Source organism: Pezoporus wallicus, unplaced genomic scaffold (assembly GCF_028554395.1).
Source record: "Pezoporus wallicus isolate ANWC-B61680 ecotype Strahan unplaced genomic scaffold, APGP_CSIRO_Pwel_v1 contig_11294, whole genome shotgun sequence".
In the NCBI taxonomy this organism is placed as follows: Eukaryota; Metazoa; Chordata; class Aves; order Psittaciformes; family Psittacidae; genus Pezoporus; species Pezoporus wallicus.
The window spans coordinates 1-27,666 of record NW_026638808.1 but is presented as its reverse complement, the minus strand read 5'-3'; the positions used below and the strand labels follow the sequence as shown (position 1 = coordinate 27,666).

Below are 27,666 nucleotides of genomic sequence, written 5' to 3'. Positions count from 1 at the left end.
ACAGGAGGATGAGTGGCGGGATGGAGCCAGGATGGATGCACGAGGAAGGGCTATGGGATGGGATGGGATGGAGACGGCCACATGCTGAGAAAGGACAGAGAGGAGCCACAGATGGGTGATGGCAATGGTGGGAGCAAAGGAGACAATGGAGATGGCTGCAAGGACCCAGGGGCACCCCGACGCCCTGGCACCCCCTTACTCTCCACGTCGAGGGTGACGAAGGCCTCGGTGGCACCGGCGGCACTGGTAGCGTTGCAGATGTACTGCCCCGAGTCCTGCTGCGCGGCGCGGGGGATCACCAGCGTCCCGTTCACCACCCGGTGCTGCCACGGCAGCGGCGCCCGCAGCTTCGACCACTCAATGCGGGGCTCCGGGTCCCCTACGGGCAACACCGCCGCCCGTCACCGCGGCATCAGGGCGCCGACCCCTCCATCACCGCCACCCTCCTGCATCCATCCTCTGCCGTACCTCTGGCCGTGCAGTGCAGCGTGGCCGTGTCCCCGGCCACCACGGTGACAGCGGCAGGCACCGAGACCTCGGGGGCACCCGGGTGCCGCTGCGCTGACTCCACGGTGACGTCCACCCGTGCCTGCGCCGAGCCCAGGGCGCTGTGCGCGGTGCAGACGTAGGTGCCGGCGTGCTCCGGCTTGGCTGGTGAGAGCTGGGTGGTGGGGACAGGGTGGTGGTGAGCCCCGGGCACCCATGGGCACCCATCAGCACCCATCGGCACCCCCGCTGACCTGCAGGATGGCCTGGCTGTCCATGTGCAGCAGTGTCTGGTGCTCCACCTTCTGCCGGGAGCCCAGCCGGCTCCAGCGCACCAGCGGTCGTGGCTCGCCCCGGCCCAGGCACTCCAGGCTCAGGGATTTGCCCTCCTTCACCGACACGGGGCCTGGTGGCATCACCGACACCGTGGGGGCACCTGGAGGAGGAGATCAGTGCAGGGATGGGGATGCCAGCACTAAGGGTGATGGAGTGGCCTTGGGGACAACGTCACTAAGGGGTATCTGGAGCATGTGGGGGACATCAGCATAGGGATGGGGACACCACCATCCCAGGAGCATCTGGAGCCAATGGAGGACATGGGGATGGGGACACCACCATCCCAGGAGCATCTGGAGCCAATGGAGGACATAGGGATGGGGACACCACCATCCCAGGAGCATCTGGAGCCCATGGAAGACATGGGGATGGGGACGCCACCATCCCAGGAGCATCTGGAGCCCAGGGAGGATATCAGCATGGGGACCTGGGCACCACCATTCCAGGAGCACCTGAAGCATGGCCACGAGGATAGGGACACCATCACCCCAGCAGTGTCTGGAGCACATGGAGGATACCAGTATGGAGACTGGACTGGAGCAGGGACACCACCACCCTAGGGCACCTGGAGCCCATGAAGGACATAGGTATGGGGACACCACCACCCCAGGGGCATCTGAAGGGGACAGGGACAGGGCCACCTCTCACCTTGCACCAGGAGGTTGACAACGCTGCTAGCAACACCAAAGCGGTTGGAAGCCACGCAGTGATAGGCACCCTGGTTGCTCACATGGGCACCGGTGATGGAGATGACGGAGCCGTTGGCGCTGATCTTCACATTGTCTGGGCGAGGAGGAGCCATGAGCACCGGGGCCACCTTGGAGATGGCATCGGGGCCACCCTGGGCACCACCATACCTTGGAAATGTTGGCCAGGTCCCATCCGCCAAGTGATGTTGACGGGCCGGGCGCCGTCGTGGACGCGGCACTTGAAGGTGGCATCCTCACCCGGTGCCACCGCCATGCTGTGCGGGTCGATGGAGATGATGGGGCTCTGCAGGCCTGCAGGGACAACGGGAAGCCACGAGGTCACCCACGTCCCCTGTATCTCCCCCCCGGCATCTTGCCTTGCCCCGTGGCCGCACTCACGGTAGCTGGAGCTGTCCCGGGAGGTGACGGTAACGGTGACGGTGGCCTCGCGGGACACGCTGCCCGTGTCAGCCCGGCACACGTACTCCCCCGAATCAGCCACCGAGAGCTGGGACAGGCGCAGGCGCGACCCCGACATCTGGGGACACGATGGCAAGAGGTGGTGGTGGTGGTGGTGGTGGTGGCATCACCCACAGCCACCGTCCCCCACCCCATCACAACCCCACAGACCTGGTGCTTGGCCGGGAGGGCCCCCCCACGCTTGTACCAGGTGATGGTGGCTTGGCCCTGCCCGGCCACCACGCAGTCCAGGTCCAGGGTCTGTCCCTCGGTGACGGAGGATGCGGAGGACTCGATGCGGATGGGGGACGTGACACCGGTGGCTGCGGGGCAGGGTGAAGGGTGAACGTCCCCACTGGTCCCCGGCACCGGCCAGGGCCCCGTCCCCTGGAGGGGGGCACTCACAGTGGGATGGGTTGGCTCCATCATCGATGGTGACGACGAGGGACGTCTCCTGCGTGATGCCACCCGATGTCACCCTGCACACGTACTCCCCTGAATCGGCTGCTGTCACCTGGGGGATGCGCAGGCGGGAGCCCGACACCTCGAGGGGACAACGTGGGGACAAGTCAGCACCACAGAGCACAGAACAGGATGAACACAGGGTGACACCCCCCCCCCCGTACCAACGCACCCTTACCTGGTGTCCGGCGGGCAGGGAGCCGCCGCGCTTGTACCACGTCACGGTGGTGGGACCGGACCCTGCCACCACGCAGTTGAGGTCCAGGACCTGTCCCTCAGCGATGGCCGAGGACAAGGACTCGATGCGGAGGGGCTGGGACACGCTGGAGGCTGCAGTGATGGGGGGAGATGCTTGGCACCGGGGTGGCACCGGGTGTCCCCATGCGCTGCCCTCTTGCCCGCACTCACGGTAATAGGTGCCGGCGCTGCTGGGCACGGTGACGATGACGGACGCCTCCTGCGTGGCACTGCCCAGGGTCACCCTGCACACGTACTCCCCCGAATCGGCCACTGCCACCTGAGCGAGGCGCAGGCGGGTCCCCGATACCTGCGGATGGGGACACATCGATGTGGGGCTGCGCCCCATGGGGTGATGCCACGCCCCCCCCCCCCATCCCATTGCCCTACCTGGCTGTTGGGGGGCAAAGCCCCACCGCGCCGGTACCAGGTGACGTGGGGGTGCCCCTGTCCGGCCACCATGCAGTTGAGGTCCAGGGTCTGTCCCTCGGTGACGGCAGCGGACGAGGTCTCAATCCTCACCGGGGGGGTGACGCCGACGGCTGGGGAGTCAATGGAGGAGTCAGCTCCGTGTCCCCATCGTGTCCCCGTGTCACCTCCCACCCGTCCCTGGTACCGTAGGAGGAGCCGGCGCTGCTCTGGATGGTGACGATGAGGGACGTCTCGTGTGGGATGCCGCCCGTTGTCACCCTGCACACGTACTCCCCCGAGTCGGCCGCTGTCACCTGTGGGATGCGCAGGCGGGTGCCCGACACCTGGGGGGGGGGGGGGGGGGGTGACACATGAGGAGAGGGACCCAGACCCCTCAAGCCCCCCAAAAATCACTTTTCCACCCCAAAATGCTCCTTTGGGCTTGAACGGGGCCACCTGGGTTTGAATGGGGCCACCAGGGCCATGCATCAACCCCAACCAATTGATGCCATCCCCTCCATGTCCCCTACCTGGTGCTTGGCCGGGAGGGTCCCCCCACGCTTGTACCAGGTGACAGTGGCCTGTCCCTGCCCGGCCACGATGCAGTTGAGGTCCAGGGTCTGTCCCTCGGCCACCGAGGAGGACGAGGACTCGATGCGCACCGGGGGGGTGACACCAGCAGCTGGGCACAGAGATGGAAGAGTCACCCCAAGGCCCACGCATGGTCCCCTGGTCCCGTGTCCACTCCGGTCCCCACTCACGGTAGGTGCTGGCCCCGCTGGGCTGGATGGTCACCACGATGGAGGTCTCCTTGGTGCTGGCCCCGCTGGTCACCCGGCACACGTACTCGCCCGAGTCGGCCGCTGTCACCTGCAGCAGCCGCAGCCGGGAGCCGGACACCTATGGGGAGGGGACATGGGGGTCACTGGGGCTACCAGTGCTTGCATGGGGCCATCTGGGATTGCACAAGGCCACTTGAGCTTGCACAAGCCACCTCAGCTTCCATGGGCCACCTGGGCTTATATGGGGTCACTTGGTCTTCCACTGGCCACTTGGGCTTGAATGGGGCTACCTGGGCTGATATGGGGTCACTTGGTCTTCCATTGGCCACTTGGGCTTGAATGGAGCCACCTGGGCTTATATGGGGTCACTTGGTCTTCCATGGGCCACCTGGGCTTATATGGGGTCACTTGGGCTTCCATGGGCCACTTGGGCTTGAAGGGGCCACCTGGGTTTATATGGGGTCACTTGGGCTTGAATGGGGCCACCTAGGTTTATATGGGGTCACTTGGTCTTCCATTGGACACTTGGGCTTGAAGGGGCCACCTGGGTTTATATGGGGTCATTTGGTCTTCCATTGGACACTTGGGATTGAATGGGGCTACCTGGGCTTATATGGGGTCACTTGGTCTTCCATTGGCCACTTGGGCTTGAATGGGGCCACCTGGGCTTATATGGGGTCAATTGGTCTTCCATGGGCCACCTGGGCTTATATGGGGTCACTTGGTCTTCCATGAGCCACTTGGGCTTGAAGGGGCCACCTGGGTTTATATGGGGTCACTTGGTCTTCCATTGGACACTTGGGCTTGAATGGGGCCACCTGGGCTTATATGGGGTCACTTGGTCTTCCATTGGCCACTTGGGCTTGAATGGGCCACCTGGGCTTATATGGGGTCAATTGGTCTTCCATGGGCCACCTGGGCTTATATGGGGTCACTTGGTCTTCCACGGACCACCTGGACCTATATGAGGTTGCTTGGTCTTGTATGGGCAACATGGGCTTGCATGGGACCACCTGGCATTGCATGGTCCACCTGGGCTTGCATGGAACCAACAGGAATTGAATGGGGCCACCAGGGCTTATATGGGGTCACTTGGTCTTGCATGAGCAACCTGGGCTTGAATGGGGCCATTTGGACTTGCATGGGCAACCTGACCTCGAATGGGCCATCTGAGCTTCCATGGGGCCACCAGGGCTTGCACAGGGCCATGCATCAACCCCAACCAACCCTGTTGGTGCCATCCCCTCCATGTCCCCTACCTGGTGCTTGGCTGGGAGGGTCCCCCCGCGCTTGTACCAGGTGACAGTGGCCTGTGCGGGGCTGGCGATGACGCAGTTGAGGTCCAGGCTCTGTCCCTCGGGCACGGGCGATGACAAGGACGAGGACTCGATGCGCAGCGGGGTCGTGCTGCCCGCAGCTGGGGACCGAGATGGGATACAGATGGTGTCTTCCACAGGGAACGATTCATCCCATAGCCAAATCCACCACAGGACAATGCTCACCCACCCGTGGACAACGTCCCCTGGCCCCTCCGGTCCCCACTCACGGTAGGTGCTGGCCCCGCTGGGCTGGATGGTCACCACGATGGAGGTCTCCTTGGTGCTGGCCCCGCTGGTCACCCGGCACACGTACTCACCGGAGTCGGCCGCTGTCACCTGCAGCAGCCGCAGCCGGGAGCCGGACACCTATGGGGAGGGGACATGGGGGTCACCGGCGCTATTTGGGCTTCCGTGGGGCTGCTGGGGGTTGTATGGGGCCATTTGGGCTTCCATGGGCTACTGTGGGCTTGTGTAGGGCCACCAGAGCTTGATGGGGCCATAGGTGAACCCCAACCAGCCCCGCTGGTGCCATCCCCTCCATGTCCCCTACCTGGTGCTTGGCTGGGAGGGACCCCCCACGCTTGTACCAGGTGACAGTGGCCTGTGCGGGGCTGGCGATGACGCAGTTGAGGTCCAGGCTCTGTCCCTCAGCCACAGCAGAGGACGGGGACTCGATGCGCAGCGGGGTCGTGCTGCCCGCAGCTGGGGACCGAGGCAAGAAGGTGACACCAGTGACAACAGCAGCTCCCCACCGGCACGGGCACAGGAGCCATGGTCAGTGCCCCCTTCCCGCTGGCACTGTCACCCCTCCGGTCCCCACTCACGGTAGGTGCTGGCCCCGCTGGGCTGGATGGTCACCATCACCGCGCTCTCCTTGGTGCTGGCCCCGCTGGTCACCCGGCACACGTACTCGCCCGAGTCAGCCGCTGTCACCTGCAGCAACCGCAGCCGGGAGCCGGACACCTATGGGGAGGGGACACCGGGGTCACCGGGGGTATTTGGGCTTCCATGGGGCCACCAGGACTTGCACGGGGCCATGCATCAACCCCAAGCACCCCCATTGGTGTCATCCTGCCCATGTCCCCTACCTGGTGCTTGGCCGGGAGGGACCCCCCGCGCTTGTACCAGGTGACAGTGGCCTGTCCCTGCCCGGCCACCACACAGTTGAGGTCCAGGGTCTGTCCCTCGGCCACGGTGGATGAAGACGCATCGATGCGGATGGGGACACCCGAAGCTGGTGGTCCTGGGGGGAAGGACAGAGCCATGAACCCCGCTCTGGGACCAGCACATCCCTGCTGGTGCCACCGAGCCCGGTCTCACCATAGGATGAGCCGGATCTAGGCATGACGGTGACGGTGACGGACGCCTCCCGGATGGTGGTCCCCATGCTCGCCCGGCACACGTACTCCCCTGAGTCAGCCGCTGTGACATGGGGGACACGGAGCCGGGACCCTGAGACCTGCGGTTGGGGACATGCGTTGGTGTCACACAGCGGGGTGTCGCCCAGAGCAGGATGTGCGGTGCTGCCGGTATCACCAGTGCTGCCGGTGCCTTACCTGGTGCCCGGCGGGCAGGGAGCCACCGCGCTTGTGCCACGTCACGGTGGTGGCACCGGCTCCGGCCACCACGCAGTCGAGGTCCAGGGTCTGCCCCTCGGTGACGGATGGGGATGAGGACTCGATGCGCACGGGCGGTGCGGACCCTGCATGGGGAAAAAGGGGGGACACGGGTGGGTTGTGGCCCCCCAGAACCACCCCAAACCCCACTGATGCTCCACACCCTCCTCACCTGGCACCACCACCACCTCGATGGCAGCGCGAGCCGTGCCCGCGGCGCTGGTGCCCACACAGAGGTAGATGCCCCCATCGGCCGCTGTCACGGCGGGGATGACCAGCGTGGCGATGTCACCGTGTTCAGTGCGGGACTGCGGCACAAGAGCGGTTGTGAGCGGCACCCACGGGGCACACACACCACCCCCGGGAGCACCCAAGGGTGCTGGTGCCCGGCTCACCTGCGGCGGCAGGGTGCCCCCCTGTTTCTCCCAGGTGATGGTGGCGGTGGGTGACCCCGAGACCCGGCAGTAGAGCCGCACCGTGGAGCCCTCCTGCACCTCTGTCTGCTCCGGGCTCACCTGCACCTGCGGTGCGTTGGTGCCTGTAGGGACAGGAGGGCACCAGGGTGATGGGAGTGATGCAGGTGATGGGGACAACAGGGGATGAAGGGGAGGATGGAGGTGATGGGGGTCGTGGGGATGATGGGGACAATGGGGGGTGACAGGGGTGATGGTGGTGACAAGGATGATGGCAACACTGGGGATAGTGTCTGGTGGATGGTGATGGTGGGATGATGGTGATGAGGGCAGTGGATGATGGTGATGGTGGGATGATGGTGATGAGGGCAGTGGATGATGGTGATGGTGGGATGATGGTGATGAGGGCAGTGGATGATGGTGATGGTGGGATGATGGTGATGAGGGCAGTGGATGATGGTGATGGTGGGATGATGGTGATGGTGATGGTGGGATGATGGTGATGAGGGCAGTGGATGATGGGAAACGACAGGGATGATGGTGATGGGGACGATGGGAGTGATGGGGACAATGCAGACGATGGGGATGATGGAGATCCGTGACAGGGATGATGGGGACCACAGGGGTGACAGGGATGATGGGGCCAAGGGGGGGTGATGTAGGTGATAACAGTGATGAGGATGATGGGGGTGACAGGGATGATGAGGATGATAAAGATAACCAGGACAAGGGGGACAGCACTCACCTTGCACATGGAGGAAGGCCCGTGCCGTGTGCTGCCCGGCGCTGCTGCGTGCCCGGCACATGTAGTGCCCTTCATCCGCCGGCTCCACGGCGCTGAACCGCAGCGTCCCCCCATGGACCACAGCCCGTGGTGGCAGCGCTCCTGTGGGGGGGGGAACGGGACACAGCCCGGTGTCACCCCCATCACAACATCCCCGAGCCCGGTACCGCAGTGAGCCCCCATCCCCGCAGGCACCTACCGAGCCACTCGAGGGTGGGCAGGGGGCTGCCGGTGCCCACGCAGCGGAACTCTGCCGGCTGCCCCGGTGCCACGCTCAGCTGCGCCGGCTCCACGGCGGCGGTGGGGGCTGCGGCGGTGCCGGCTGCGGTGACACCGGGGTGGGGAGGGGGGGGGGTCAGGGCTGGCCGGGGGCACCCCCCCACGGTGCTGGAGCAGTGGGAAGCAGGGTGGGGGGGATGGCGTGGTGCAGTGCACAGTGGGGTGCACGGTGAAACCCCGGCATGCAGTGGGTGGGGGGCAGCACGTGGACCCCCCCAGGCCCCTCCACAAGGGGACTTACCCGGTCTGTGCCCTTCCATGAACTCAACGGGGCCATAAAACATCTGAGTCTTGGAGGGTGCTGCAAGAGGATGCGGCTGTCAGGGGAGCCCATCACCCGGGTGTCTGGGCACTACACTACCCCAGTGACCCAGCCTCTGAGAGCCAACTGTGCCCATCACCCCGGTATCTACATGGTGGGTCTGCCCATCACCCTGGCATCTGGGCACTGAGCTTGCCCATCACCCCAGTGCCTGGGCAGCCAGCAAGCCCATCATCCCAGCATCAAGGCACCCAGAATACCCATCACCTTGGCGCCTAATCACCAAGTGTGCCCATCACCCTGGCATCTGGGCAACGAGCAGACCCATCACCCCACTGTCTGGGCACTCACAGGGCCCATCCCCGTGGTGTCTGGGTGCCAAGCCTGTCCCTCACCGTGGCTTCACGGCACCAAGCGCACCCAGGGTCTGGATGCCCATCACGTGTTGGCATCTGCGTGCTGGCTGTGCCCATCACCCCGGTGCCTGGGCTCTGGGGTGCCCATCACCACGGCTCACCCTGCACGTAGAGCGTGGCGGTGCCCTCGTCCATGTCCAGCATGTTGGAGCCGGTGCAGACGTAGACGCCGGCGTCCTCGGGCCGCACGCGCCGCAGGGTCAGGATGCCATTGAAGTCCACGGCCCCCGCCGGCAGCGAGCCGTGGTTCTGCCGCGTCCACACCAGAGTGTAGGCAGGAGACTGGGGGGGGAACGGGACAGGGGCAGGCCTGAGGCTACCGGGATGGGCATGCGCAGGGGGCTGCTGGGGCTGCACACCCATCCGGGCACCCATGGAGCACCCAGCCTCTGCCATAGAGATATATGGGCACCCGAGGGTGTTTGGGGGGCCCAGAGGGGTGGCTGGGCACCCAAGGGTGTCCCTGTGTCCTCTGGGACCCTATGGGCACTTAGGAGTCCTCATGCGTCCTGTGTGACCAGGTGGGCACCCAGGGGTGCCCTGCATAGCCCCATAGGCATCCAAGTGTGTTCCCATGCCCTGTACATCCCCATGGGCACAAAGGGTTGTCCCTATATGCTCCTGTGGGAACCTAGGGGTGTCCCACAGAGAAACATGGGCACCTGAGGGTGCTTGGGGGCCCATAGGACTGGCTGGGCACCCAAGGGTGTCCCTGTGTCCTGCACACCCCCATGGGCACCCAGAGGTGTCCCCATGCCCTGCACACCCCATGGGCACCCAGGGGTGTCCCCATGACCTGCACACCCCCATGGGCACCCAAAGGTGTCCCCATACCCTGCACACCCCATGGGCACCCAGGGGTGTCCCCATGACCTGCACACCCCCATGGGCACCCAGAGGTGTCCCCATACCCTGCACACCCCATGGGCACCCAGGGGTGTCCCCATGACCTGCACACCCCCATGCCCACCCAGAGGTGTCCCCATACCCTGCACACCCCATGGGCACCCAAAAGTGCCCCCATGCCCTGCACACCCCATGGGCACCCAGAGGTGTCCCCATGCCCCGCACACCCCATGGGCACCCAAAAGTGCCCCCATGCCCTGCACACCCCATGGGCACCCAGAGGTGTCCCCATACCCTGCACACCCCCATGGGCTCCCAGGGGTGTCCCCATGCCCTGCACACCCCCATGGGCACCCAGGGGTGTCCCCATGCCCTGCACACCCCATGCCCACCCAAAGGTGTCCCCATGCCCTGCACACCCCCATGGGCACCCAGGGGTCCCCAGGGGGTGTCCCCATGCCCTGCACACCCCCATGGGCACCCAGGGGTGTCCCCATGCCCTGCACACCCCATGCCCACCCAAAGGTGTCCCCATGCCCTGCACACCCCCATGGGCACCCAGGGGTGTCCCCATGACCTGCACACCCCATGCCCACCCAAAGGTGCCCCCATGCTCACCTTGCTCTTGGCGGTGCAGACGAAGGTGACATCGGCCCCGGGCTTCACCCGCTGCACCCGCTTCTCCTCCACGGTGACGGTGATGGGTTTGCCAGGGGTCTCTATGCCGAGAGAGGAGAGCTCAGCCCCACTGCTGCCCCCCGCCCCACAGCGAGGGTCCCCGGGGTGACCGTGACCCACCGGTGACGATGACCTCGGCGCGGCTGGCGTTGCTGTGCCGCAGGTTGCGGCAGGAGCAGATGTAGACCCCGGCTTCGGAGGGCTGGATGCTGGCAAAGTGCAGCTCCTCACCTTTGGGGACACACACACACACGTGTGTGACACCCCACATCCCCCCCTACACACACACACCTTGGGGACACCCCAGTGCCACCCCATACCTTGCTGCCGGCTCTGGGCACCCTCGGGGAGGGGTCTCCCGTCTTCCCGTGCCCAGTGGTAGTAGAAAGGGGGGTCCCCGGTGGCCTGGCACCGCAGGGTGACGGCGCTGCCCTGGGCCACCGCGGTGCGCGGTGGGTGCACGCGGACGGCCAGCGGCACCGGGGGACCCACCGGGACACAGCCCTGCCCGGGCACCGATGGGTCACCCACATAGCCGGGGGCACAGCTGTGGGGACAAGGGGTGAGGAGGGGTTGAGGGGTGCATTGGGGTGTGTGTACTGGGGGGAATGGCAGGGCGGGTGTATTGGGGGGTATATTGGGGTGGGTGTATCAGGGTCCATGTATTGGGGTGACTCTATTGGGTTGGGTATATTGGGGTGAGTATAGCAGGGTTCATATATTGGGGTAACTATTGGATTGGGAATATTGGGGTGAGTATATCAGGGTTCATATATTGGGGTGACTCTATTGGATTGGGAATATTGGGGTGAGTATAGCAGGGTTCATATATTGGGGTAACTATTGGGTTGGGAATATTGGGGTGAGTATAGCAGGGTTCATATATTGGGGTAACTATTGGATTGGGAATATTGGGGTGAGTATAGCAGGGTTCATATATTGGGGTAACTATTGGGTTGGGAATATTGGGGTGAGTATAGCAGGGTTCATATATTGGGGTAACTATTGGATTGGGAATATTGGGGTGAGTATATCAGGGTTCATATATTGGGGTGATTCTATTGGGTTGGGTATATTGGGGTGAGTATAACAGGGTTCATATATTGGGGTGACTCTATTGGGTTGGGTATATTGGGGTGGGTGTAACAGGGTTCATATATTGGGGTGACTCTAATGGGTTGGGTATATTGGGGTGGGTGTAACAGGGTTCATATATTGGGGTGACTCTAATGGGTTGGGTATATTGGGGTGGGTGTAACAGGGTTCATATACTGGGGTGACTCTATTGGGTTGGATATATTGGGGTGAGCACTTTGGGGTGGGTACGTCGAGATGCACATATCGGGGTGAGTCCATGAGGTTGCATGTATTAGGGTGAGCTCATAAGGGTGAATATTTTGGGGTGGGTATATCAGGGTGAGTACATCAGGGTGGGTCTATAGGGTGGATGCAGCAGAAGAACATTGAGGTAAGCACTTTGGGGTGGGTATGTTGGGGTGACCCCATCAGGATGGGTTTTGGGGGTGGGTACACGGGATGACCCCATCAGGGTGGGATTTGGGAGTGTGTTTTGGGGGTGGGGACATGGGGTGACCCCATCAGGGAGGGTTTGGGGGTGTGGTTTGGGGGTGGGTGCGTGGGTGACCCCATCAGGGAGAGTTTGGGGGTGGGTACATGGGGTGACCCCATCAGGGTGTGTTTTGGGAGGGTGTTTTGGGGGTAGGTACATGGGGTGATCCCATCAGGGTGGGTTTGGGGGTGTGTTTTGGGGGTGTGCTTTGGGGGTGGGTACATGGGGTGACCCCATCAGGGAGGGTTTGGTGGGGTACATGGGGTGACCCCATCAGGGTATGGTTTGGGGGTGGGCACATGGGGTGACCCCACCAGGGTGTGGTTTGGGGGTGGGTACATGGGGTGACCCCATCAGGGTGTGTTTTGGGGGGGTGTTTTGGGGGTAGGTACATGGAGTGACCCCATCAGGGTATGGTTTGGGGGTGGGTACATGGGGTGACCCCATCAGGGTGTGGTTTGGGGGTGTGTTTTGGGGGTGGGTCTATCGGATGTGTTTGGGGTGCGGATGCTCACCGCTCACAGTACTGCCCGGTGTATCCCGGCTCACAGGCGGTGCAGCGGTACCCACCGCCCTCCAAACTCTCACAGGTCCTGGAGAACCTGGATTGGGACACATGGATGAGGTGGGGACACATCCTGTCCGCTCCCCCCCACCAGCACCCCCAGCCCAGCACCGGCACTCACTGGTTCTCGGGGTACGGGAGGGGACAGGCACAGGGCTGGCAGTCCTCGGGGGTACCAGCGGTGGCATCCCCATAGAACCCAGGGGCACATTGGTCACAGAAGTCCCCTGCTGTGTTGTGCAGGCATCCCTGGGGGGGGACAACACACACTGGGGGGGTCAGGGGTGGGATGACACCCCCAGACCCCCCCAAAAACACGCTCAATGTGAAGCCTTACGGAGCAGACGCCGCTCTCGGGGTGGCAGCTCTCGGAATGCCCATTGCACTCACAGAGCTCACAGTGCCCCAGGTACAGCCCCCCCCCGGTGCGGGTGTAACCGGGGGCACAGTCCTGGTGGGGAGAGGAAGAAAAAGGGGGGGGGGGGTCAGTGTTATGATACCCCCAAAACACCCCTGGGAAGGGTTGTGGGGATGCAAGGGGATGCTGAGGGATGCAGGGGGTTGCTGAGGGATGCTGAGGGATGCAGGGAGATGCTGAGGGATGCTGAGGGATGAATGGGAATTCTGAGGGATGCAGGGGGATACTGAGGGATGCTGAGGGATGCAGTGGGATGCAGGGGAATGCTGAGGGATGAATGGGAATTCTGAGGGATGCAGGAGGATGCTGAGGGATGCTGAGGGATGGGAAGGGATGCAGGTGGATGCTGGGGGATGCTGAGGGATGCTGAGGGATGCAGGGGGATGCTGAGGGACGCTGAGGGATGCTGAGGGATGCAGGAGGATGCTGAGGGATGCAGGAGGATGCTGAGGGATGCAGGGGGATGCAGGGGGATGCTGAGGGATGCAGGGGGATGCTGAGGGATGCAGGGGGATGCTGATGGATGCAGGGGCTCACCTGGCAGGACAGCCCGTGGTACCCGGGGGGGCAGCGGCATTCCTCCACCTCGAGGGCCGGGGGGAGGCCGGGCTGGGGCGGCACGGCCACGTCCATGGAGACATCGGCGATGCCGGATGCGGCCGTGCTGGTGGAGTAGGTGGCTCGGATGAGGATCTCATCCAGGTCGGCCAAAGCCATCAGGAGATGCTCCCGTGTCGCCGGTTGTCCATCCGGGCGCTGCCAGTATTGCTGCGGGCAGGGGGGTGTCAGGGGGTGTCGCGGGGGACACGGGGGCTCTGCAGGACCCCAGGGACCCCTCCTACCTCCCGGAATACGATCTCGAAGGGCTGGGGGGTGCCTGGAGGCAGGTCGGGCTGATGGGCCACCAGAGTGATGTCGTTGCCCTGTGGGGACAGGGGGGACAGAAGGGGTTAAGGGGGGGTCCTGGTGTGACCCTGTGGTGTCCCACTGACCCCGGCACCCCCGTACCGTGATCTGGATGTCGGCGTCAGGCAGGGGGGCTCCCTGCCCCCCCGGTGTGTAGGTGAGGGTGTAGCGGAGGCGTCCGCCGTAGGAGCCCACCTATGGGGAGATGGTGGGATGAGATCAGGATTGGGATGGGGAAAAGGATTGGGATGGGAAGGGGAAGAGTCGGATGGGGATAGGGATGGGGGTGGGATGCGATTGGGAATGGGCAGGTCAGGATAGGGATGTGGATAGGAACAGGATGGGATGGGAATGGGAAGGGGTAGGATGGGATGGAAATGGGGATGGGGATGAGGATGGGATTGGGAACGGGCAGGACAGGATAGGGATGTGGATGGGAACGGGATGGGATGGGAAAAGGAAGGGACAGGATGGGATTGAAATGGGGATGGGGATGAGGATGGGATTGGGAATGGGCAGGACAGGATAGAGATGTGGATGGGAACAGGATGGGAACGGGAAAGGGAAGGGGCAGGACAGGATGGGAACGAGGAAAGTGAAGGCAGAGGAAAAAGGAAGAGGGAGAGGAATAAGGAGATGGAAAGAGACAGAGAAGGAGGGGGAAAGGGAGAGGATTGGAATGGGGATGGGGATAGGGAAGGTGATGAGATGAGATAGGGATGAGGAAGGAAAAAGGGGTGAAGGGAAAAGGGGGGAGGGAAAGGGGGGAGGCAGGGGACAGGGGAGGCTCCGGCAGAGCTCCCGGTGCACCCCTGTCCCTGGGGGTGGGGGGTCCCCCATCACCTTGTCCCCTTGGTAGGGGGGCGGCAGCTGCCAGTAGTAGGAGTCGGGGGGCAGGTCCCCGAAGCGGCCGTAGCTGAGGTGGGGCTGGGGGGGCCCCGGCTGCACCGTGAAGCCGGAGCCCACGCGGGTGCTGCGCTGCCGGTTCACCAGCGCGAAGCCCTGAGCATCCCCGGCACCGAACCGCGTCTGCACCTATGGAGGGGGGGTAAGGGGTGAGCAAGGGGCTGGAGACACAATGGGGATGCCATGGGGACACCATGGGGACACCATAGGGACAAGGGGGGGTCACTCACGGTGCCGCGGGCATAGCCGGTGCTGGCGCAGTGCTGGACAATGCCCATGCAGAAGCAGGGCAGGCACCCGGCCGCCTGGTCCGCGCTCAGGTGGAAGTGATGGGGCCGGCAGGAGGCACAGCGGGGCCCCTCCACGTTGGCCTGTGCAGGGGACGGTGACACACGTCAGGGGTGACATTGCCCTCGCAGGGCTTGGGGACACGGGGATGGGGGCACCGGGCTCACCTTGCAGCGGCACTGCCCATTGGCATCGCAGCCCTCGCCGGTGCTGCCGCGTGGGTCACATTGGCACTGCCCCACGGGGACACCTGGCTCTGGGGGGGGGCACCACACACACACACACAAACAGAGGGGTTAACGTGACCCCCACCAATGCCACCACCACGTCCCCTTTGCTTTGACACTCACCTCGGCACGGCTCCCCCCGCAGCGGGTCCCCCACGTACCCAGGCGAGCACCTACAGGGGGGTCACCGATAAGAAGAGCCAATGAAGGGGGGGTTACACCCCATAAATCACCCCACACCCCCCCCCCCCCCCCCCCCAGGGTCCCCTGGTACCTCTGGCACTGGCGCCCGCTGTGCCCCGGGGCGCAGGCGCTGCAGGTTGGCTGCCCATCCGTGTCTTCAAAGCAGGTCTTGGTCACCCTATGGAGGGACAAAGGGAAGGATGAGACCCCATTGGTGTCCCCAGGGATGGAGGGGACACGGGGGGTGGCACCTACTGGCTTTCCCCATGGGGTCCATGGCAGGGACAGGGCTGGCAGTCGCCGGCGGTGCCGCGGGTGGCATCACCGTAGTAGCCGGGTTGGCACTTGTCACACTGGGGACCTTCGGTGTGATCCCGGCAGCCCTGCAGAGGAGGATGCAAGGAGGAAGCTGTCACTGGCACGGCCATGGGGGTACCGGGGGGGGGTCCCCACACTGTCCCCAGCTCACCTGGCAGACACCGGTCTCCGGGTGGCACTCGGTGGCGTGGCCGTGGCACTGGCAGGGCTCACACGTGCCCAGGTAGAGCCCGGCGCTGCTGCGGGTGTAGCCGGTGTCACAGTCCTGCGGTGGGGACATGGGGACAAGGGGGGGGGGTGACGTGGCTGCCCCTGAGGTGCTGGGGAGGGGGCTCTGGGAGCGGGGGGTTCACCTGGCAGGAGGCCCCCCGGTACCCGGCCGGGCACGTGCAATCCTCCACCTCCAGCGCCGGCGGGCGCCCGGTGGCGTGCGGCACCGCCACGTCCAGGGTGACATCGGACAGCCTGCAGGGAGAGGAGACGTCCCCACTGCCCGGCCTGCCCGTGGCCAGGGGTCCCCATGTCCCTCTGTCCCCGTGTCACCGTGTTCCTGTGTCCCTATAGCCACATGTCCCCCTTTTCTCATGCCCCCATGGCCCCATGCACCCATATCCCCATGTCCCTGTGGCCCCATATCCCCAAGGCCCTGTATCCTCGTATCCCCACCTCCCCACGTGCCCATGCACCCATATCCCCATCTCCCTGTGTCCCCATATCCCCATTTCTCCATGACCCCATGCACCCATACCCCCATGTCCCTGTGTCCCCATATCCCCACCTCCCCATGTCTCTGTCCCCATATCCCCATGTCCCTGTATCCCTATATCCACATGTCCCCAACTCCCCATGTCCCCATGTTCCATGTCTCTGTGTCCCCATCTCCCCATGACCTCAAAGCCCCATGTTTCCCTATCCCTATATCCACATGGCCCCAACTCCCCATGTCCCTGTATCCCCATGTTCCATGTGCCTGTGTCCCCATCTCAATATGTCCCCGTGTCCCCATGATCCCATAGCCCCATGTCCCTGTATCCCTATATCCACATGGCCCCAACTCTCCATGTCCCCGTGTCCCCATCTCCCTATGTCCCCATATCCCCACGGCCCCACATCCCCATGTCCCATGTCCCCGGCACCTGCTCTCCTCCGTCTGCTCTGCATAGGACGCCCGGATCATGAAGAGCTCGACATCAGCCAGAGCCATCAGCAGATGCTCCCGCGTGGCCTCGCGCCCATCCGCTCTGCGCCAGGCGCGCTGCGGCACAACCGGGGCGGTGACCACGGTGTCGTGTGTCTCCCCCCCCCATTGCAAGGGACACAGGGGCCGGCCCTCACCTCGCGGATGGGCACGGTGACGGTGGTGGGGACGCCGGAGGGGACGCTGGCGTCGGAGAAGTGCTCCAGGAGGATGCCGTTGCCCTGCAGCAGGACGTGGGGCTGGCGCGGCAGCGGTTGTGCCCCCGCCGGCGCGCGGTGCGTCACCGTGAACCGCAGCTCGCCGCCGTACGATGTCACCTGCGGGACAGGGACGTGAGGCTCAGCCGGGCATGGGGGCACCCATTGCGTCCCTCCCCATAACCCCGGCCCCGGCACCGGCACCTTGTCCCCGGCGAAGGGTGCGGGCAGCACCCAGTAGTAGACATCGCGGGGCAGCGCATGGAAGGTGTCGAAGAGCAGCTCCCGCGGCGAGGAGAAGCGGGCGCTGGCACCCACCGGCTGCGCCCCGGCTGCCGTGGCCAGGGACAGCGGTGCCGTGTCCTCGGCGGTGAGCGCGACCTGGAGAGGGACAGGGATGGGGTTTGGTGCAGGAATGGCACGGCACGGTGAGACATGGAACAGCATGGGGTAGCACAACGGCACCGCATGGCATGGCACAGCATGGTGCTATGTGGCATAACAGCAATGCATGGCATGGCACAGCATGGCACTATGTGGCATAATGGCAATGCACGGCACAGCACAGCATGGCTCTATATGGCATAACATAGCAATGCATGGCATGGCACAGCATGGTGCTATATGGCATAACAGCAATGCATGGCATGGCACAGCATGGCACTATGTGGCATAATGGCAATGCACGGCACAGCACAGCATGGCTCTATATGGCATAACAGCACCGCATGGCATGGCACAGCATGGCTCTATATGGCATAACATAGCAATGCATGGCATGGCACAGCATGGTGCTATATGGCATAACAGCAATGCAAGGCATGGCACAGCATGGTGCTATGTGGCATAACAGCAATGCATGGCATGGCACAGCATGGCTCTATATGGCATAACATAGCAATGCATGGCATGGCACAGCATGGTGCTATATGGCATAACAGCAATGCAAGGCATGGCACAGCATGGTGCTATGTGGCATAACGGCAATGCATGGCATGGCACAGCATGGCTCTATATGGCACAACGGCAATGCATGACACAGCACAGCATGGCGCTATATGGCATAACATAGCAATGCATGGCATGGCACAGCATCGGGTAGCACAACAGCACCGCATAGCATGGCACAGCATAGCAGTATATGGCATAACATAGCAATGAATGGTACAGCACAGCATGGCGCTATATGGCATAACAGCACTGCACGGCACGGCACAGCGCAATGTGGCACAGCATAGCTATGCATGACAATGCCATTCCAGCACAACATGGCATGGCACAGTGTGACACGGTGAGGCAGGGCATGGCACGGCACAACATGGCATGGCAAGACACTCTACGGCATGCTTTGGAACCGCATGGCAAGGCATGGCACAACACTGCAAGGACAATAGAAATCATTGCATGCCATGGCAAGACACGGCACCACGCAGTATGGCATGACTTGGCATGGCAGCAAGGGACAGCATGGCTTGACGTGCCTGGTAGAATGGCCCAGCAGGGTATGGCACTGCATGGCACAACACGGCACTAAATGGCGCGGCATTCGCAACAGGGCCCGGCACGACCCCGCGGTGGCCCTGGGCCATGGTGGTACCTGGTGTCGGCTCCAGGCGGAGCTGGCGCAGTGCCGTGAGACGCCCATGCAGAAGCAGGGCAGGCAGCCCTCGGCGTTGGCCGCGCTCAGGTGGAACGTGCCGGCGGCACAGGAGTCGCAGAGCCGGCCCCGCACGTTGGGCTGCGGCAACGGGGCACGGGGGTTATGGGGGGGGGGGGGGGGGGGGGGTATAGGGGGGTTGGGGAGGATTGGACCGGTTTGGTGCTGGGGGAACTGGGAAATGGTGGGACTGGGTGCTGGGGGGAGGTTGGTTGGGTGTGACAATGGGGTCAAAGTGGGTGCTATGGGAGATTGAACTGGGAACCCCAGAGATCAGATTGGTACCATAGCTGGGGTCAGACTGGGTCCCATGGGGGTTGGACTGGGTGCTATGGGGCAGGGGTGGACTGGGGGCTGAGGGGGATGGGATTGGGTACCCCAGGAATAAGACTGGGTGTTATAGGGGGGTTGGAGTGGGTGCTGGGGGGATCAGACTGGGTACCCCAGGGATCAGATTGGGTGCTGTAGCCAGGGTCAGACTGGGTGCCATGGGGGATTGGACTGGGAACCCCAGGGATCCCTCTGGGTGCTATTGAGGATCCCACTGGGTGCAGGGGGGAACAGGAGCCCCCATCACCTCCCTCCCAGCGCCCTGCCCTCACCTTACACCGACACGTGCCACCATCCTCATCCTTGCCCCCGCGGGCATCACACTTGATGAGCTCCTGACCTGCGATGGGCAGCGACGGTGAGGGCAGGAGGCACCCATGGGTGGGGGGGGAGCACCCATAGGGCAAGGGTTCACCCCAAAACTCACCGATGGGGGTGCACTTGCCGCCCGGTTGGATGGGGTCTCCCTCGTAGCCCGGGGCGCACCTATGGGGACGGGGGTGATGGGTTGGGGGGGGGGTGTCTCTGGTGTCGGGGGGGTGTTGAGGGACCCCCCCCAACCCTGTCACCTCTCGCAGCGGCGCCCGGCGTAACCGGGTGCGCAGGCGTCACACGTGGCTTGTCCATCGGTGTCCAGGAAGCACGACTCCGAAAACCTGCGGTGACAGCGACGGGGACACACCGGGGGGGTGATGACATCTTATGGAAGGGGAGGGGGGGGGGATTTGGGGTGTCCCCAGGGGCTGTCACCCACCTCCGAGCCGGCTCCGTGTAGGGACAAGGACACGGGTGACACGCGGTGGCTGTGCCCTTGGTGGCATCGCCGAAGAAGCCGGGTTTGCACTTCTCACACTGGGGCCCCTCGGTGTTGTGCTGGCAGTTCTGGACACACACACACACACACACATGGCACGGGGTGGGGTGGTGACACCAAACCACGTCCCCGTCCCCTTGTCACCCCGCTCCTCACCAGGCAGTGCCCAAAAACGGGGTCGCAGGTGCTGGAGTGCCCGTGACAGCCGCAGCCGGAGCACGTCCCCAGGTAGGGTCCCTTTGTCACCCGCTCGAAGCGGCTGGCACAGCGCTGGCACGACAGCCCCGCGTAGCCCACGGGGCACCTGGGGACACAGCGGTGTGATGGTGCCGTCGCGGCTGGTGGTGGCACCGAGCCTGGCACCCACCTCGCCGCGAGCGTCACCTGCACTCCTCGACGTCTCCGGCGGGCCCCAGGCCGGTGTCAGTGGTGCTGGTGGTGTCCATGGCCACGTCGCTGAGCCCCACGCTGGCCATGCGCCCGTCGTACACCGCGCGGATGAAGATGCCCTCCAGGTCCTGCAGCACCAGCAGCAGCAGCTCCCGGCTCACCGGGGCGCCCTCCTCGTCCTCCCAGCGGTCCTGAGGGGATGGTGACACCGGTGTCACCCCGCGGTGATGGTAACACTGGTATTACCCACCTGACACCACCAGCACACACCCGTCACCCTTCCACCACCACCATTACCAGCATTACTATCACCCACCCATCACCACAACCATCATCATCACTGCCACTGTCACCCACCCACCATCACTGCTACCACGCTCCCACCATCACCCTTTCACCACCACCATCACACACCCGTCACCACCAACATCACCCAAAGACCATCACCCTTCCACCACCACCACCATTACCAGCATCACCATCACCTACCCATCACCACAACCATCACCACCACTGTCACCCACCCACCATCACTGCTATCACGCTCCCACCGTCACCCTTTCACCACAACCACTACCAGCATCACCATCACCCACCCATCACCACAACCATCACCACCACTGTCACCCACCCACCACCATCACGCTCCCATCACACTTTCACCACCACCATCACCCACCCACCATCACCAGCATCACCCTCCCACCACTACTATCACTCACCCATGATCACCAGCAACACCCACCAACCACCATCCTTTCTTCCCCCACCACCACCACCCACCCATCACTACCATCACCATCACCACCATCACCCACACACCGTCACTGCCACCAACCTCCCACCATCACCCCCCCCCCACCACCAGCATCACCATTACCCTTCCACCATCACATCCACGATGCTCCCACCCTTCCACCACCATCACCCCCACCACCCGTGCCGGTGCCCCCCACCTCGGTGAAGGGCACGTGCCGCCGGTTGAGGACGTCGGGCTGGGTGTCCCCATCGCGTGCCCGCAGCTGCCGCCCGTGGCCCCGCAGCACCACATCGGGGTGTGTGGTGGGCTCGGGGGGGCCGCGTCCCAGCCGGTACCGCACCCCATAGCTCAGCGCTCCCCCGTAGGCATCCACCTGCAGCACCGCGGGCTGTCAGCAGCCTCCACACCGGCGACCCCAGCCCCAAACCCACCCCATCCCCGTCACCACCCCGGTATCACCTTGTCCCCAAGGAATGCATTTGGCAGTGCCCAGAAGGCATCGAGGGCCAGGAAGCGTCGGGACAGATCCAGGAGCTGGAATTCCTCAGAACCCACATCCACGTGGAGCTGGGTGGCCGAGAGCACCGGTGTGGACGGCGCCGCCGGCACCGTCACGTTGACACCTGCGAGGAGACGCTCAGCCCCTGCCCTGCCCCTTGTCCCCTGTCCCTTGTCCCCATCGCTCACCCTTGAAGTCTCCAGGGCGGTCGAAGCGCAGGCGCAGGCGGTGCCGGTGCCGGGCGGTGGCGCGGCAGGAGGTGGTGACACCGAAGCAGAAGCAGGGCAGGCAGCGGGATGTCCCCGTCACCTCGAAGTGGCCCTCGGGGCATGGCCCTGCGGAGCGGGGGGACACAGTGGGTGATGGTGACAGCGGCATGGTGGAGGGGACGGCACAGGGAGGAGGGATGCTCACCGGGGCGGGTGACGGTGAGGATGCTGTCGGGGATGCCGAACACCATGCCCAGGGTGTTGATGGCCTCGCAGGTGTAGGCACCTTGGTCGGATTCTTTCACGTCACGGATGGTCAATGTGCCCTGGCCGGCCTCGCTCACAATTGACACTCTGCATGGTGGCATGACTGGCACCAGGCACCCAGGATACCGGGACACCCGGTACACCCAGCACATGGGCACACTGGTACACTCAACACATAGGCACACCAGTACACCTGGTACACCCAGCACACAGGCACACGGGTACACCCAGCACATAGGCACACCGGTATACCCGATACACTCAACACATGGGCACACCGGTACACCTGGTACACCCAGCACACGGGCACACCGGTACACCCAGCACACCCAGCACACAGGCACACCGGTACACCCAGCACACCGGCACACCAGGACACCTGGTACACCCAGCACACGGGTACACCCAGCACATAGGCACACCGGTATACCCGGTACACCCAGCACACAGGCACACCGGTACACCCAGTACACCAGAGCACAGCCCTGCTCACACTCAAGCCCCGCCCCTAAGCATAAGCCACGCCCACCGCGCAGCCCCGCTGGCTCTAAGCCACGCCCCTTTCTGATACACCACCATTCGCCCCTCCCATTACCACAGACCACGCCCCCACTAAAGCCCCTCCCACCGTCACAAGCCCCGCCCCAAGTCCCGCTCCCCCTCCCACCCCTCGGCCCCAATACCCACAAGCTCCGCCCTTCCACAGGCCACGCCCCCTCCCCATTGATAAGCCCCCCATTCATAAGCCCCTCCCCAATCATAAGCCCCTCCCCATTCATAAGCCCCTCCCTTGCCCCTCCCATCAGCCTTTAGGCCCCGCCCACCTGTGGCTGCTGGGGGGGTGTCCCCAGTTGAGGCGCCAGGTGACGATGGGCGTGGGGACGCCGGTAGCCGCGCACGTGAAGGTGACAGTCTGACCCGGCACGGCCCGCACCGCGTCCCGCGGCAGCGACACCACCTGCGGGGGCACTGCCCGCGACACCCGTCACCACCCGCAACACCGTCACCACCCGCAACACCGTCACCACCCGCAACACCGTCACCACCCTGCACCAGGACACGGCACTGCCCATAACACCCATCACAACCCACAACACCGTCACAACCTGCAACACCCATCACAACCCATAACACCCACCACAACCCTCAACACCGTCACAACCTGCAACACCCATCACAACCCTCAACACCGTCACAACCTGCAACACCCATCACAACCCGCAACACCCATCACAACCCTCAACACCGGGACATCACAACCTGCAACACCGTCACAACCTCACAACCAACCCATAACACCGGGACATGGCACTGCCTGCAACACCCATCACAACCCGCAACACCGTCACAACCTGCAACACCCGTCACAACCTGCAACACCCATCACAACCCACAACACCGTCACAACCTGCAACACCCATCACAACCCATAACACCGGGACATGGCACTGCCTGCAACACCCATCACAACCCGCAACACCGTCACAACCCGCAACACCCATCACAACCCACAACACCGTCACAACCTGCAACACCCATCACAACCCACAACACCGTCACTACCTGCAACACCCATCACAACCCATAGCACCCATCACAACCCTGCACTGGGACACAGCACTGCCCGCAACACCCATCACAACCCATAACACCGTCTCAACCTGCAATACCCATCACAACCCATCACAACCCTGCACCGGGACATGGCACTGCCTGCAACACCCATCACAACCTGCAACACTGGCACAACCTGCAACACCCATCACAACCCACAACACCATCACAAGCTGCAACACCCATCACAACCCTGCACAGGGACATGGCACTGCCTGCAACAGGCATCACAACCCGCAACACCATTACCACTCTACATGGGGATATGGCACTGCCTGCAACACCCATCACAACCTATAACACCGTCACCACCCTGCACCGGGACACGGCCCTGCCCTCAACACCCATCACAACTAGCAATACCCATCACCACCCTGCAGTGGGACATGGCACTGTCCATGACACCCATCACCACCAGCAGCACCATCACCATCCTGCACTGGGACACAGCCCTGCCTGCAACACCCTTTACGACCCACAACACTGTCACAACCTGCAACACCCATCACAACCCTGCATCGGGACACAGCACTGCTTGCAACACCCATAGCAACCCGCAACACCTGTCACAACCCGCAACACCTGTCACAACCCGCAACACCATCACAACCCTGCACGGAGATATGGCACTTCTCACAACACCCGTCACAACACTGTCACAACCCACAACACCGTCACGACCCATAACACCCATCACAACCCTGCACCGGGACACAGCACTGCCTGCAACACCCATAGCAACCTGCAACACCCACCACAACCCACAACACCGTCACCACTCTGCACTGGGACACAGCCCTGCCCACAGCACTGTCACCACCCACAACACTGTCATCACCCTACACCAGGACATGGCCCTGCCCGCGACACCCATCACCACCCCTGCCCATGGCCCCATGGCACAGGCTCTCTCGGTGCCATGTCCCCAGCCCAGTGCCATGGCATGGGGTCTCCAGGTACGATGCCCCCATCCCGGTCCCTTGGCACAGAGTCCCCATCCCAGTGCCACCACACCACATCCCCGCACAGCTTGGGCGCAGCATCCCCAGCCCTGTGCCACGGCACAGGCTCCATGGGCACAACATCCCATGGCACAGGGTCCCCACAATATCCCCATCCCAGTGCCATGGCACAGGCTCACCGGCACAGGGGGTGTCTGGCTCTAGTCCCCCCAGTGCCACATCATGGGGTCGCCAGGGAAAACATCCCCATCCCGGTCCCTTGGCACAGAGTCCCCATCCCAGTGCCACCACACCACATCCCAGCACAGCATCCCCAACCGGAGCTCAGAGCCGTGTCCCCCCCAGCCATGGCATCCCCTCCGGTGTCACTCACCGCAGCCAACCTCATCGGAGCGGTCGGGGCAGTCGGGCTCGCGGTCGCACTGGTAACTGGCACGGATACAGGTCCCGCTGGCCACGCACCGGAACTCTGCCGGCCCGCACGCCGCGCCGGGCGCCTTGGTGGCTGCAGGGTGACAAGGACACGCGTCAGCCGCGACCGCATCCCCCCCTCCCCGTGTCCCCAACCCAGCCACACTCACGGCAATCGGCCTCATCGGAGCCATCACCGCAGTCGTTCTCGCCGTCGCATCGCCAAAGCTTGAGCGCGCAGTGCCCGTTGCGGCACTTGAACTCGTTGGGTTCGCATGGGGACGGGGTGCCTGCGTGATGAGGGACGGGGTCAGCACCCATGGGTGCCCCCGGCACCCTCCCTATGGCGATGCCGTGGGCTCACCGCAAGCCTCCTCGTCGCTGCCGTCGGCGCAGTCGGCCTCTCCATCGCACAGGTAGTCACGGGGGATGCAGCGCCCATTGGCACAGGCGGCTTCTCCCGCCCGGCACCCATCGACCGGCGGCTTGTGGGGCCGGGGGGTGCTGGGGGGCCGGGGGGTGCCGGGGCGCCCTGGTGCTGGGGTGATGGCGGCCGTGGCGGTGCTCAGCGGGCGCGTGGTGGCAGCCGGGCGGGACGTGGTGGGGGGCACCCGTGTGGAGGGGTCTGTGGGGATGGGGGTTATGGGGTGAAATAGGGGGCAAGGGGGGAGTATAGGGGAAATGAAGGGTTCTGGGGGCATAGAGGGGAAATGGGATGCACTGGGGGGGGGGCTATGGGGGGAAATAGAGGTGAGATGGAGTTATGGGGGAAATGGGAGTGCATGGGGGATTAGAGGGGGTGCAGTGCAAAGGGTTATGTGGGATAGGGGAAAATCAGATTGCAGAAGGAGAAATGGGGGGGTTATGTGGGATATGGGGGTGCTGAGGGGCTTATAAGGGGAAATAAGGATGCACTTTGGGGGGGGTATGGGGCTTAGGGAGGGTAATAAGGGGGGTTACAGGGGGGAATGGGTGGGGGGGTCTGGGGCTGCAGCAGGTCTGTGGGGCACAGGGGGGGGTATGGGGGTGCCGTGGGGGCTATGGGGTCTCACCGCAGCCGAGCTCGTCGGAGCCGTCGCGGCAGTCGTGCCGCCGGTCGCACCGGTACTCGCCGGGGACGCAGTCGCCGCTGCCGCACGTGAACTCCGCGGCGGTGCAGGGCCGTGGATGGGGAGTCACTGTGATGGGGGGGGGGAATATGGTCAGTGTGAACCCCAACAGCCCCCAACGGCTATGGGGGGGGCGTCAAGGCACACCGTGACATGGCATGGGTTGATATGGGGGGGTCTGAGCCCCACAACCACCGCCCCCCCCAGGCACTGACCGGCCCCCAGGCGCCGGAACTGGAAGCCATGCGGGGAGGTGATGTAGGAGGCAATGGAGCCCCCGGCCAGGAGGTCCCGCAGGACCCCCCCGAGCTGCTGCTCGTCCCCGTTGCCCTCCGAGCCCACATCCAGCTCCACGAACACGTCACCCTCCAGCTCCCTGGGGGGGGCAAAGGGGGGTCAGCACCCCAAAACCCACCCTGAGCCCATAAACCAGCCACCCATAACCCCCCCCCGGCACCCACAAACATCCCCGGCACCCCCAAAACCCCCACAGCATCCCCAAGACATCCCCATCACCCTCAAACAACCCCCGGCAACACCCCACCCCCCAAAAACCTCTCTGCGCCCCCCCCATTCTCCTGCACCCCCAAACTTACCAGCCCAAATCCCCCCTTGCACCCCAAAACTCCTCCATAACTCCCTCTAAACCTCCCCATCCCCATAATACCCCCTGCACCCCAAACCTCTCCATCCCCCTTTAGATCCCCAGACTCCCCAGCACAAATCCACCCCACACACACCCCAAACCCCCCCAATCCTCCCCATCCCAATCTCTCCTGCACCCCCAAACCACCCCAGCCCTCCCTTGCCCCCCAACCCCCCCCCCAGACCCCCCAAATCTCACTTGATGAACACCACGCTGACCATTTGCTCCCCGGGCACCTTGTAATACTCGGACTCCAGCTGAGGGGTGGGGGGGGCAGAACAAGGGGGGTCAGGGTGCTCCTATGGGTGCCCCCCCCCCCCCAGCACCCCTAAACTGACCGCATCCACCACGGCCTCTGAGATCTCCCGGAACTCCTCGGAGTCGGGGTCCTCCAGGCGCCGGCTGTAGTCGATGCTGTGGGTGAAGTTCACCAGCGCCCGGAAGTAAACTGGGGGGGGGGAAGAAACGGGGGGGGGTGTCAGAAACAGGCACCTGCACCCCAAAAAATACCCCCCCGTCACCCCATAACCAGATGTGACTGCCCATATTCAGCTGTGACCCCATATCCAGCTGTGACCCCCATAACAAGATGTGACTGCCCATATTCAGCTGTGACCCCATATCCAGCTGTGACCCCCATAACCAGATGTGACTGCCCATATTCAGCTGTAATCCCCATATCCAGCTGTGACCCCCATAACCAGATGTGACTGCCCATATTCAGCTGTGACCCCATATCCAGCTGTG

At 63.7% G+C, this 27,666-nt stretch overlaps 1 protein-coding gene across 1 annotated transcript in view; it reads right to left on the bottom strand.

Annotated features, from left to right (window-relative positions):
- The window catches only part of HSPG2 (heparan sulfate proteoglycan 2), a gene marked incomplete at its 5' end in the record, with an annotated part of 41,897 nt that extends 14,486 nt beyond the window's left edge, over positions 1-27,411 (bottom strand). Inside the window, 66 exons of the mRNA XM_057412646.1 lie at positions 200-379; positions 469-661; positions 741-922; positions 1,471-1,605; positions 1,680-1,823; positions 1,911-2,049; positions 2,142-2,293; positions 2,376-2,514; positions 2,611-2,762; positions 2,841-2,979; positions 3,060-3,211; positions 3,286-3,424; positions 3,611-3,762; positions 3,842-3,980; positions 5,122-5,279; positions 5,409-5,547; positions 5,732-5,883; positions 6,006-6,144; positions 6,270-6,424; positions 6,502-6,640; positions 6,738-6,883; positions 6,970-7,105; positions 7,193-7,335; positions 7,956-8,096; positions 8,194-8,316; positions 8,515-8,574; positions 9,053-9,233; positions 10,416-10,516; positions 10,596-10,706; positions 10,796-11,022; positions 12,561-12,647; positions 12,732-12,859; positions 12,948-13,061; positions 13,566-13,796; positions 13,871-13,951; positions 14,037-14,129; positions 14,778-14,969; positions 15,071-15,211; positions 15,296-15,384; positions 15,479-15,528; positions 15,630-15,716; positions 15,794-15,921; positions 16,008-16,121; positions 16,210-16,321; positions 16,993-17,111; positions 17,192-17,371; positions 17,456-17,632; positions 18,849-18,989; positions 19,511-19,578; positions 19,666-19,724; positions 19,808-19,894; positions 19,993-20,120; positions 20,209-20,356; positions 20,437-20,633; positions 21,399-21,575; positions 21,662-21,825; positions 21,890-22,036; positions 22,116-22,264; positions 23,002-23,146; positions 25,127-25,258; positions 25,335-25,454; positions 25,529-25,789; positions 26,217-26,342; positions 26,489-26,649; positions 27,118-27,176; positions 27,258-27,411. Of these exons, the coding sequence (XP_057268629.1) occupies positions 200-379; positions 469-661; positions 741-922; positions 1,471-1,605; positions 1,680-1,823; positions 1,911-2,049; positions 2,142-2,293; positions 2,376-2,514; positions 2,611-2,762; positions 2,841-2,979; positions 3,060-3,211; positions 3,286-3,424; positions 3,611-3,762; positions 3,842-3,980; positions 5,122-5,279; positions 5,409-5,547; positions 5,732-5,883; positions 6,006-6,144; positions 6,270-6,424; positions 6,502-6,640; positions 6,738-6,883; positions 6,970-7,105; positions 7,193-7,335; positions 7,956-8,096; positions 8,194-8,316; positions 8,515-8,574; positions 9,053-9,233; positions 10,416-10,516; positions 10,596-10,706; positions 10,796-11,022; positions 12,561-12,647; positions 12,732-12,859; positions 12,948-13,061; positions 13,566-13,796; positions 13,871-13,951; positions 14,037-14,129; positions 14,778-14,969; positions 15,071-15,211; positions 15,296-15,384; positions 15,479-15,528; positions 15,630-15,716; positions 15,794-15,921; positions 16,008-16,121; positions 16,210-16,321; positions 16,993-17,111; positions 17,192-17,371; positions 17,456-17,632; positions 18,849-18,989; positions 19,511-19,578; positions 19,666-19,724; positions 19,808-19,894; positions 19,993-20,120; positions 20,209-20,356; positions 20,437-20,633; positions 21,399-21,575; positions 21,662-21,825; positions 21,890-22,036; positions 22,116-22,264; positions 23,002-23,146; positions 25,127-25,258; positions 25,335-25,454; positions 25,529-25,789; positions 26,217-26,342; positions 26,489-26,649; positions 27,118-27,176; positions 27,258-27,411 (9,134 nt within the window). The remainder of the gene's footprint in view (positions 1-199; positions 380-468; positions 662-740; positions 923-1,470; positions 1,606-1,679; positions 1,824-1,910; positions 2,050-2,141; positions 2,294-2,375; positions 2,515-2,610; positions 2,763-2,840; positions 2,980-3,059; positions 3,212-3,285; positions 3,425-3,610; positions 3,763-3,841; positions 3,981-5,121; positions 5,280-5,408; positions 5,548-5,731; positions 5,884-6,005; positions 6,145-6,269; positions 6,425-6,501; positions 6,641-6,737; positions 6,884-6,969; positions 7,106-7,192; positions 7,336-7,955; positions 8,097-8,193; positions 8,317-8,514; positions 8,575-9,052; positions 9,234-10,415; positions 10,517-10,595; positions 10,707-10,795; positions 11,023-12,560; positions 12,648-12,731; positions 12,860-12,947; positions 13,062-13,565; positions 13,797-13,870; positions 13,952-14,036; positions 14,130-14,777; positions 14,970-15,070; positions 15,212-15,295; positions 15,385-15,478; positions 15,529-15,629; positions 15,717-15,793; positions 15,922-16,007; positions 16,122-16,209; positions 16,322-16,992; positions 17,112-17,191; positions 17,372-17,455; positions 17,633-18,848; positions 18,990-19,510; positions 19,579-19,665; positions 19,725-19,807; positions 19,895-19,992; positions 20,121-20,208; positions 20,357-20,436; positions 20,634-21,398; positions 21,576-21,661; positions 21,826-21,889; positions 22,037-22,115; positions 22,265-23,001; positions 23,147-25,126; positions 25,259-25,334; positions 25,455-25,528; positions 25,790-26,216; positions 26,343-26,488; positions 26,650-27,117; positions 27,177-27,257) is intronic.
- Positions 27,412-27,666: the final 255 nt, after the last annotated feature.